The sequence below is a fragment of the Tachyglossus aculeatus genome, assembly GCF_015852505.1.
Source record: "Tachyglossus aculeatus isolate mTacAcu1 chromosome 12 unlocalized genomic scaffold, mTacAcu1.pri SUPER_6_unloc_1, whole genome shotgun sequence".
Lineage (NCBI taxonomy): Eukaryota > Metazoa > Chordata > Mammalia > Monotremata > Tachyglossidae > Tachyglossus > Tachyglossus aculeatus.
Window position 1 is genome coordinate 11,112,077 of NW_024044828.1, and position 12,359 is coordinate 11,124,435.

The 12,359-nt window shown below is 40.9% G+C and overlaps 1 protein-coding gene across 4 annotated transcripts in view; it reads left to right on the top strand.

Annotated features, from left to right (window-relative positions):
• BEND7 (BEN domain containing 7) overlaps positions 1–12,359 on the top strand; it is a 65,772-nt gene that overhangs the window by 35,212 nt on the left and 18,201 nt on the right. For all 4 annotated transcript variants that reach the window (XM_038741525.1, XM_038741527.1, XM_038741528.1 and 1 more), the window contains one exon: positions 3,332–3,557. In XM_038741525.1, coding sequence (XP_038597453.1) covers positions 3,332–3,557 — 226 coding nt within the window. The remainder of the gene's footprint in view (positions 1–3,331; positions 3,558–12,359) is intronic.

Below are 12,359 nucleotides of genomic sequence, written 5' to 3' on the forward strand. Positions count from 1 at the left end.
ATTAATATCTTAGGCTTTCTTAGTGTTCTATTCTGGAACTGAGAGATTGATAGATATAGCCAAAATAAAGTCCATAGCTAATATCTCCCCTTTCATCAATTCAAATAAATGATCCAGAGAGTCATCCTTAAATTAGCTTTATTCACAACTTTTAAAATACTTCTGGAAAACCAGCTCTCTAAGTAGCAAGCTCTACCTAGAAATTGCTCAGGGTAATTGAAATGAGCATAACATTTAAGCCCGAAAATCAAGATTTATAGTGGAAATGCAGGCTCTACCTAACTGTAGTAGAGCCATAAGCACCACTATAATTAAAAAGATGACTATAAACGTTGTAAATTCTGCCACATATCTTGGATGTCATCATTTAGAGATCTTATGACTACAGTAATCAATAAAATCAGTACATTAGTGTATTAGCTGCCAGTCTTGGCTGAAGTATTAGGGAATGAATTATTCCTTAAGGGCACAGATGGACATTAGGAGGAAACTAGTTTAAGAAACAATCCTCCTAGGTCAGTTCTCATTTATCCTGGTTATCTGAACTGAAGAAATTTAGCAATACCAAAGAAAAAGATGTATAAATAGAATCCATCAACTGGCATAAATATAATTTAATACATATATTTTTGTCTTATTTGTTCATTCGATCGTGCTTATCGAGTGCTTATTGTGGGTACTAAGTGCTTGGGAGTACAATATAATGCTTTCACTGCTTTGGGGAACATTATAACAGAGGTCTTGGAAGAACTCAGTTTCCCAAAGTTACGTAGGCATGATGGAGTTAGTGGTTTTGCTTTCTCCCCTTACCTCCATCTAAGGGATTTGGTTTATCAGTCAGTGGTATTTGTTAAGCCCTTACTGTGTGTAGAGCATTGTACTAAGTGCTTGGGAGAGTACAGTACAACAGAGTTGGTAGACCTGTTTCCTGCCCACAAGGAACTTCCAGTCCAGAGGAAGAGAAATTTGGGAGTGAATAGAGGGAGCTGGAAGAAGGAATCTTGATAGTTTGCTGCTCAGGTGGAGATGAATTGAACTCTGTTGTCCTTTGGCAAGGACAGCCATCGTTTGATGCAAGTTTGGGGGTAAATTAAAGTTGATTCCAGAGGATTTTCCTCCAGAATTACCTCTCTGGGGAAATTCTCCAAAAAGCAACTTTTAGTTTATGAAAAAAGCACAGATATGCTTCCCCTCCATAAACTGCAGTGGGGTAGAGATGGTTGTCCTGCTTGAGATGTCCCGGTGGGAGAATATGTACTTCTGCCTCTTGCTGCTCCTGGATTCTCTTGGTTCTTTGGCAACAACGCATGAATGGGGGCTTTCCAGCCATTGTGGAATCAGATTTTTAGACTGTGAGCCCACTGTTGGGTAGGGACTGTCTCTATATGTTGCCAACTTGTACTTCCCAAGCGCTTAGTACAGTGCTCTGCACACAGTAAGCGCTCAATAAATACAATTGATTGATTGGAATAGGTGGGTGGTCAAGTGAAGTCTCTGGCCAGTTCATTACCCACATCTTCCACATGGATCATTTCCAAGTAGACCTGGTGGTTAAGGAAGAACTACTTATATGAAGTAGTAAGGGAATTGTTTAAGTATTTATTGTATGCAGAACCCTGGGTAATAAACATACTGTTTGCCCCTTGTGGGGCTCATAATCTAAAAGGGGAAAATGCTCCACAGAATATTAGGCATTGAAGTCCGGTCATGATGCTTGAGCTCAGCTGTAGATGAGTAAATTATGGCTGTAGTTAGAAATGAACTCTCCTCTCCATCAGTTGATTCTCTGGGCAGAAAAGATGATTTCAAGTGTTTCTGCAGCACCCCTGTTCTGCAGGCCTCCTGCGAGGAGCAGGAATAGCAGTCTGAAAACTTTCAACACCATTATTCCCAGCTTCAGTTTATGCTTATGGAGCACACTGGCTATGTCTTCACTATCAAGGTGGAGCAAAGAACTGGGTCAATTATCTAGAGGATTCAGCTATAACAATACCCCTTGAGTGAGTTGGGGGAAATACTCCTCCCTTTTAATCTATCCAGATAATTGCCTCAGCGGATCTATTCCCTGGCTATGGATTAGGCACTTTAGAAAACAAAAAGGATGTTGCAAAAAAGCATATAATGCCTGCTCTGAACCTACCCTTAATTCAAAAGTAATGATATTTACCTTGAAATTACCATTAAAGGTTCCTTGAGACCAGAAGAAATAAATATATACCTTGTTCAAAAAGCATATGTTTTCCTAGCTGTAAAATGTGTATTGCTACAAAGATAAACAGTGCAATGGAAATGCATATCAAACATAGATTTAAATTTGCTCACAAATAGAAAATTTATTGAATTTGCTTTCACACTTTGGTCATCTTTTGTGCACAAGCAAAAAAGTTATTTCTAATGTGGTTTCTGACATCTTCTACCTTTTTTAAAAATGGTGTTTAAGTGTTTGCCATGTGCCAGGCACTGTACTAGGTATTGAGGTAAATACACACTAATCAGGTTGAATCCCATCCACGTCCCACATGGGGCTCACAGTCTTAATCCCCATTTTACAGATGAGGTGACTGAGGCACAGAGAAGTTAAGTGACTTACCCAAGGTCACAAAGCAAACAAGTGGAGGAGCTAAGATTAGAACCCAGGTCCTTCTGATCCCCAGGCCTACGCTTTATCCACCAGATCATGCTGCTTTACCTAATTCTCTTCTTTGCATGATCAGATTACTAAAATTTGGAAAAATAATCTGGCTAGGAAGTACTGATTGGACTTGAACTCATTCAACTATATTCATTTTCCCACTAGAAAACAGTGCTCTCTTTAAATTCTGCTTTCCTTAAACTCTCCAGTCCAGGTTACCCAGCCAAATCAAAATTGGAATTATCTTGGTCAGTCATTTGAACTTGTTGAATTCACCAGATAATCACCCAACCTTTCGTGTTTCTATGTTTCTAAGCACTGGAAAGCTTTTGTTTCTCTATAAGAGTTTTTTCTTTATCTTCTTCTGAATTTGGTGTCATGCAATATTTTACCAATTGTATTATTTTTTCTTACAAAAACTAATTTTATAGTTAGTCCATTCTATTATTAAATGTTATGATGAAGGATAAAATCTGACAGGTAAGCATTAGAGTTAGACATAATCCTAGTATGCTGAGCATTCCGATAACCAAGTTTTTCTCCTTGATGAACTGCAAATGGTGAATGTTCATATAAATGTTAATGGAACATAGTTGATGAACACTTCAATTGCTAGTGATGGTTTCATATTGGGCATATTCCCAACAAGTATTTTTGGTGACTGCTGTTTTTAATCTACTATTTGTGTTCTTTTGGTAGCCAGAAGTACAACTTGCTGAAGGCTTTGATGTGTTTATGCCTAAATCTCAGCTGGACTCTATACTGTCAAACTACACTCGCTCAGGAAGCCTTCTATTTAGAAAACTGGTGTGTGCTTTTTTTGATGACAAGACTTTGGCTAACTCCTTACCCAATGGGAAGAGGAAAAGAGGACTCAATGATAACCGGAAAGGACTTGACCAAAATATTGTGGGTGCAATAAAAGGTTGGTTACTACATTATTTTATTTTTCATTTTCTGTTTATTTTTTTCCCCCAAAGCATCTTTAATACTTGGTAAAATCGAGAGGTCAAAGTTTAAATACGAGGGCCTTAAGTAAATCAGCAGTACAGATTATTCTCCTGGAACTGGTTAATGACAAGAGGAAATCAGCAGATTGTTTATGGAGTGTGCTGCTTTTAAAGCCACGGACTAGAGTAAGAGCTGAGAAATTACACTGACCATCTCTGTGCTAGAGAGTGCATTTTTAAGCCTGTAATAGGTGGTGAAGAGAAACCAGTCATGTTCACTTTCCTTGTGGCATCATGATTCATGATGTTCCCACGATTCTGGATGAGAGCCTGCTGGCCCATGTTCGAGTGAGCACTGGAATCCTTCACTTCAAAGGAATTCTTGTGTCCATGTGGTATGCTTTATCCCAGCATAAAGGGGACTGAATAACTAATTAATCAATCAGTCATATTTATTGAGAGCTTACTATGTGCAGAGCACTGTAGTAAGCACTTGGGAGATTACAATGTAACAGGTCCATTGAACCCACCATGATGTTTGGGACCCTTTGGACCACACACATGTGAGAATCAATCAATCAATCAGTCGTATTTATTGAGCGCTTACTGTGTGCAGAGCACTGTACTAAGCGCTTGGGAAGTACAAGTTGGCAACATATAGAGACAGTCCCTACCCAACAGTGGGCTCACAGTCTAGAACACCTGGTTCTAATCACAGGCCTATTGCCAGGATTCCATATTTTCTGCAGTGTGGTCTAGTGGATAGAGCACAGGCTTGGGAGTCAGAAAGATCTGAGTTCTAATCCTGGCTCTGCCATTTGTCTGCTATGTGACCTTGGACAAATCTCTTAACTTTTTTGTGCCTCAGCTACCTCATCTGTAAAATGGGGATTAAGACAGTGAGCCACAAGTGGGATAAGGATTGTGTCCAACATGATTAGTTTCTATCTACCCCAATGCTTCGAACAGTGCCTGGCACATAGCACTTAACAATACTATTCAAAAAAGAAAAGCACTGACCTGTGGAGTACAGTTTTTGAGCCTTGGTAATCTGATAGCTGAGGAGAGGTTTCAACTTCCATTGATACATTTAAAATATTTATGCAATTCAAGTTTTATAAAATTTCTTATTAGAAATTAAGAATTCCCTGAACAGTTTATTAGGGAGTAGGGATGAAGAACCACGCTGTTTCACTCTAAGAATGCATTGATTGTGGGACAGGGAATGTGGCTATTTCTTTTGTCATGCTTTGAACAAAGTAAGTGCTCAATAAATGCCATTCATTGAGTGATTGGCCCAGGGGGTCATGGAAGAGAAACACTGATGGAATATCTAAATCCACCTCATGGCTTATGGCTAGGACCATTAAGAGAACTGTGGTTGTGGAACAGTGGAAAAGAGAAGTTGAAGAGGCTGAGGGGGGTTGAACTGAAATCTAGGTGATGATTTGGTTGTGAGTTATGGAGGATTGGTGATTTATATGTACGGGAGGCTTAGATGCTGACTATGAACCTCTGGCACTGGCAATTCAAACTCCAAGAAGTGCTGCAGGCACTAGCTTACACAGATCTTCCTCTTGCACTTCTCCGTCCTAGCATCTTGTCCAATAAGTAAGTGCAGTTAGCGGGATTAATAGCCCAGTGGCAATCCATTTTGCAACCATGGTGAATGTTCCTCAATGGGGTTAGCAAGTGCCGATCGTCCAGCACGTCTCTTGGACCTTGCTAGGAGAATGCAAGCCTTTATTAACCTGTAACTTCACATTCCTCATCTGATTTTATTCATGTACAATGGCAGTTGAGCTGTATTGTGTAAAGTACAACAAGCCATGGAGATGTCGCAATCTGTTCCATTTTAAGTCAGAATGGTGCTGTCTGGAGTGACACTAAAAATAGGGTTTTATTTCTGAAAAATGGTCAATGTTGTAATGGGGGCTAGCCGTAGAATAGCCGGGCCCCATTTCAGTTTTATATGGATGGGGGGCCTTTTGGAAACTGAGGGGTCAAGGCTCTTGATGCCTCTCATCGCAGAAGCTTTTAACCACACTAAAATGCAGCCAGAAATTTTTCCAATTTGTCGGTGGGTGGGGAGGAATGGTCTATTCACATTTTAAAAGAAACTGAAATTAGGGGTCCTAAGGATGCTTGACCTGTCTCCAGGCAGGTACTGAAATGTCCTGATGCCGACTTTGGGTAGAATTTGTCGCTGTAGGTAGGCAGATTTAAGTTTGCTCTCTCATTCCTTCCCGGTTGTCATATTTGACCTAATACAGGTATTTGAGAAAAGACATCGAGATCAAGAATAGCTAACATGCCTCTTCTCTTTCTGTTGCCCCATTCTTCTGTCCCACCCTTTAAATAGATGAAGACTAGCTGCAGGCACTCAGGGCCCTTGGCAGTAAGGCCTACCAAGTACTCTAATGCACTACCTGTTCCTATAGTTTTTCCAACTGGTCTCCTTTGTACTTTTGCTTTCCTATTGAGAAAAAAGAGGATTTTTGGCCCCCATCACACCCACTGGATCTTTAACAAGTCTCATTAGGTGGTAAATAATGATAAGCTATTTTGCAAAAACAAGTGATATTCCAACTCCCCAAACTCCACTTCCACTAATTCCCAAGCCATCCTGTTATTTTTACTAAAGTTCATGTGCCCACATATTTCAAATAAAATGTCATTTTGGGAAGAATCTGTTGATGAAAGGCCACTGTGATGGCAATAGCTCATCCTGCAGAGATATTAGTGTAGAAAAAAAACTGGAGAGGAGGTTGGTTTTCCCTCTTCTAACCTACTCACTGTGCCTTGTTCTCATCTCTCTTTCCACTGACCTCTTGTTCATGCCCTCCCCCTGCCTGAAACTCCTTCGGTTTTCATAATTCAGCAGACCACAGCTCTTCCCATCTTCAGAGCCCTTCTGAAATCACATCTTTTTTAAGAGGCCTTCCCCAGATAATTAATGGTAATGATGGTATTTGTTAAGCACTTACTATGGATTAAGCACTGTATTAAGCACTTGGGCAGATACAAGAGAATCAAGTTGGACCCAATCCCTGTCCTACAAGGAGCTTAGAGTCTGAGAGAACAGGTATTGAATCCTCATTTTATAGATGAGGAAACCGTGGCACAGAGAAGTGAAATGACTTGCCCAAGGTCACACAGCGGGCAAGTGGAAAAGCTGGGATTAGAACCCGGATCCTCTGACTCCCAATTGTGTGCTCTTTCCAGTAAGTCCCGTTGCTTGCTCCCCAGTTAGTTAATGGATATCCCTCCAATTGCCACTTCAGCATTGCTGCCCATTACAGCAGTTGAGTACTTACAACTTCCTTTACTACTAATACTAATAATAATGGTATTTGTTATGCACTTACTATGTGCCAGGCACTGTACTAAGTGCTGGGGTGGATACAAGTAAATTGGGTTGGACACAGTCTTTGTTCCACGTGGGGCTCACAGCCTCAATTCCCATGATGAGGTAACTGAGGCACAGGGAAGTGAAGTGACTTGCCCAAAGTGTCACAGCAGACAAGTGGCAGAGTCGGGATTAGAACCCATGACCTTCCGACTCCCAAGCCCTTGCTCCATCCACTCTGCCATGCCTTACCATTCCTCTTACATATTTTGCATACCTTATTACTTCCTCCTAGCTGTAATTTACTTTAGTGTCTCGTCTTCCTTGCAAAACCTTAAGGGATCACTCATGTCTACTGATTCTATTGTACTCTCCCAAGGGCATAATATAGTGCTTTGCACATGCTCTGCACACAGTAGGTGCTCAATAAATACTATTGATTGTTTGATTGGGTGTGTTGTGGGTCTTGTAGGGAGCACTAGATAGGAGAACCAGACATCTATACAAAAGATCTAATAATCTATAATCACCCTGTTTTCACAGTATGTGAGACTTCAAATTCCCGAGGAGCAGATAGCATATCTTTCACATGTTCTCTTATGTTTTACAGGGTTTAGCATTGGGGAATCATTAACAGTGATGATGATGAAAGGACTCTGATCCAGAAAGCTCTTATCCTTGTCCTTTTCAGTTTATCACAGGCAAGAGGCAGCTGTCTGTCGTTAAGAGGGAAATTATGTATTAGGCTGTTTCTCAGGCAGGTAGGTTCTAGCCCATGCATGGCTTTGAAGATGAAGTTTAATATCTTGAATATCATTTAGATTTGAATCGTTAACCAGTCTAAAGAGCAGGGGATTACACTCACTTGACCATTCCCTAATAAATGAGGCAGTTGGTTCTACCCCAGCTGTAGCTTTTGGGGGGCGGGGGTATCTGGTCTCGTGCTAATCCCCGCCAGAGTATTGGATATTCAGTAGACCTTGAAGCTTGACTCAAAGTGAGAATTATCTGAATTTTCAGAAAGGACTTTTGAAATAGAACAGATCCTAGTAGGTAGGCAGGTATATTTTTTTTCCAATTCTTAATGAATAGGCTTGTTTTGGGGTTTTTTTTTCTATTTTAGTCCACTCTTTTCAGTTACTGAAGCAGTATTGAATTTACTCTGGGGGTTTTTTTTGGATCCCATTAAAATCAAAGGGAATTAGGTATTTGGATCAGTGTAAAACTGGCTGATTGCTTTTAATTTTTTCATTGGCATAAAACACAAGCTTATTTTATTTCTTGGTGAGAAATGAACACTGATGGTTTGCATAGATAACCGCAACAGAACTGAACATCCTCTTGGAGAGAACACTGGTTGGTAGTACTCCAAGAAATGAACTGTGATTCCTACAAGATTAGGACTGACTGCATTGAGCTTCCACCTTTCCTCTGATTTGATTACGATGACCGCTAGTGTTTTTAGCTGAGGTCCTAGAATACAGTATATTTTTATTCCAGCCTCCTCACAGACTCTGTAGTGTCTGTTCTAAATTTCTTTCATCCCATTGTTATCCCTTTGTTTTCAGTTTTGATTTAGCCAGTCTTGGCAGTCATCAACTGGGATTTATTCAGCAATTCTGAGTGGCTTCTTTCTTGTTAAGGCAATAAAAAGGGCCCAGATTTTTAATATTTTTAAAAAAATTTGATCCCAGCACATAAGCTACTATAGAAACTATTCTGGTTCAACACACTTGAGATATGAAAAATGGCATTTAATTTACTAGGTTTAGCTTTCTATTACTGCTTATCGGTTTCTTCTAGATGTTCTCAGCTCATCCATGACCAAGGAGGTGTCAGAGGAACCAGACTGGGATTTGCTTATTTTCCTTGCTATTTGTCAAATTGTTCATGTATACCATTGGGAGACTCAAAGTAACAACTTACTCCCTGAGCCCCTGGCAAGATAGCACTGATGATGCTGAAGTCTCCCGTCAAGAATGGTAGCACGACCTTGTGGATAGAGCATGAGCCTGGGGTCAGAAGGACCTGGGTTCTAATCCTGTCTCCATCATTTTTCTGCTGTGTGACCTTGGGCAAGTCACTTAACTTCTCTGTGCCTCAGTTACCTCATTTGTAAAATGGGGATTAAGATTGTGAGCCCCATCCATAGCAAGGCTCAAAATATCATTATTCCTGGAGGGTGAAAGCTCCATTTTTCAATACACTTCTAAGTATTTAATAACCAATTATTCTTGAATGCCCTTTTGGATTGGAGTAACAATAAATAATTGTTCAAAGTACCCAATTTGTTTTTGATTTATGTTAAACAAGTTCAAAATGGATTTCTGCTTTAAGAAAATATTACTGTCAGAAATTTGGTTTCTCTGCCAGCCATGTTTAAGAGGTAAATATCACCCTTATTAATTTTTTTGTTTAGTGTTTTTATTCTTTTTTTAGTGGTGGTCTTGTCATACCAAAAAACAATGTAAAAAACAAGAATTGATAGAATGTAATTTCGCAGTTTCAATAATCTACAGTATTTTAACGAAGGCAACACCATATACCACAGAATAGAGCAACTTCTCAAAAATAATAGACATCTGAAATGTATTTAGTCTTTCCTTCCAAATGGGGGGAAGTGGTTTCCTTTTCCATGATTTTGTTCAGTTGGATTTTATCATGGTACAAAAATCTATTTTTTTGGTGGACAAATCTATTAGACTGATGGATTGAGATACTGATACTGAACCAGAATGTGCTCTTTTCTAATTTTCTTCCATGCCTCCTCAATGTACCTGGCCACCCATTCTCCACCCATCTGAGGCTTTGCATAGTTACTTTCTAAGTAGTTAGATGATGTTTCTTCGTCCCCCACTCCCAGTCCCACAGCACTTATGAACATAATGCAATTTATTTTTATTAATGTTCATCTTCCCCTCTAGACTGTAAGTTTGTTGTGGGCAGGGAATGTGTCTGTTTATTGTTATATTGGACTCTCCCAAGTGCTCTACACTTAGTAGATGCTCAATAAATACTACAGTCTGAATGAATGAATGGGTGAACCCAGAGCATCCTTCATGGGAGGGAGTCTGCCAAAGGAACCGTTTGCTTGTCTGTGTGGCTTTTTTGTTGGGCTTTTTTTTAACAAATGTCTAATAAATGGCAATTTTTATGCCCTTATTCTGTGACAGGTGCTGTTTTAAGCCCTGGGGTAGACACAAGGCAATCAGGTTGGACACAGTCCCTATAACACATAAAGCTTACATTTTTGGCCATTTGTCGGTAGGTTGATTCTCTCTGCTTGTGCTCCACTAGGAACATCTTCCTTTTCCTCTAGATCTCTTGAGAACTATGTTTGTAAGAATTGATCCAATCAATATGAAAAAGTTCAGCAGAAGGTCTAAGAATCGATGTTTAAACTAAGGAATAAGAACGTCTTACCATTTTAGAGTTGGTAACCGCTTTTAACCACGAGTCACCAGAGTCAGATGAAGAGGGTTTTTTTGGGGGGGGGGGTTTAGTGGTATTTGTTAAGCACTTAGCCAGGCACTATACTAAGCATTGGGGTAGATACAAGATAATCAAGTTGGACACAATCCATGTCCCATGTAGTCTCATAATCTCAATCCCCATTTTACAGATGAGGTAATTGAGGCACAGAGAAGTTGTGACTTGCCCAAAGTCACAGAGCAGGCAAGTGGCAGAGCTGGGATTGGAACCCCAGTCCCCTGACAACCAGACCTGAGCTCTTTATACTAGGTTATGTAGAGGTTGGGTTCATTCCCACAGGCATCCATCCATGTCCCATCTTGATTTTAAAAAGCCAAACCTTAAATTATATCATTAGCTAAGGTTGACAATCACAGTAAGAAATCAAATGTTGGGGCCAGGTTGCTTTTAGGACTGGCTTGGACCAGTAAATCGGCTGCTGTAACTTGCACTAGCTGAAGCCCCCGTTCAGCCTTCTGGAACAATCTAGAGTGTTGCCGTAATAATAATGATAATGCTGGCATTTGTTAAGAGCTTACTATGTGCAAAGCACTGTTCTAAGTGCTTGGGGAGATACAAGGTGATCAGGTTGTCCCACGTGAGGCTCACAGTCTTTGTCCCCATTTTACAGATGAGGGAGCTGAGGCATAGAGAGGTGAAATGACTTGCCCAAGGTCACAGAGCAGACAAGAGGGCAGAGCCAGGATTAGAACCCGTGACCTGCCGACTCCCAGGCCTGGGTTCTATCCACTAGGCCATGCTAAGACCGTGCGCCCCATATGGGACGGGGACTGCGTCCACCCTGACTACCTTGTACGTACTCCAGCGATTAGAGCCGTGCCTGGCCCATAGGAAGCGCTGAATGAGTACCATGATTAATTAACCAGCCGCTGTTAATTAAGCCGTTTCCACCCGGTTCCACCTTTCAACCATCTGCGAGCGCGGTCCTCCACCCGCCCAACCCCAGGCTTTGTCCACTCCTCCGGGACAGCCTGTGAGGTGGCAGTGACCCAGGCCCCTGTATTGACCGTGTGGCAAGTCTCCAGAGTCCGTAGCACCACCAAACAGCCTGAAGTTTTTACTGAGGGGTTCATTTTCAGACAAGGTGATTAACTGAATCAGGTTCTCCTTACTGTCACAACCTGGAGAGTGAATTAAGCTTCTGCATTCAGTTTTTAAAACCCAGGGTCCTTTCACTGAGCAAGATCTTCCTCCATTTCTTTTTAGCTCAACTTTGGAAACAGACATCACATATCCATGAAAATTAAAAATAAAAAAAGATGGCAGGGCCTTTGCGTCAAGGATGAGGCACTTCAAGACACATCCTAGGACATCCTCCACTGAGAGCTTTAAGTCCATTTGGTACTTAGAAGGGGTGATTATCTGTCCCTCTATATCCAACAAGCAAGTACTGAGTTTCATGTTTTAGGCTTTGGTGCTTGTCCCAGGGCACCGGTCTGAACATGGCAAATCTGTGAGCCTGAACAACAGAATCCTGGAGGAAATGTGACTAGGTTTTGCCTTGTTGAAAATAAACAAAAAAGGCCTTTGCCTCTGAAGTTTTTAGGGAGAGTATCTGCAGCATTGTTGGGATTTCCAACTTCAAATTCTGATGGCCCGCATCATTCTTGTACGGTGTCCAAAACTCCCCCTCTTTCTTGGTTAATAACTCTTTGGCTTGGCTGGATAGAATTTAAGCCAGGAAGATATTTTCCAGCCAGAGAAATGTTTCCATCAGCCATTGGACACCTAGGACGTTACCCTCATGGGATTTGATAGTAGTGAAGATATTAGCTTCTGGTTCACTGCTTTTACTGGCCTTGAGGATAGCAAGACGGTTGCAAATTATAGACTCTCTCTTAGTGGTTTTGGGTATGGGTTGCTTTTTGATCCAAAATTTACCTACGTATTTAGTCATTATCCATGTCCATGAGAGAACTGGGGAAATCACCTGTCA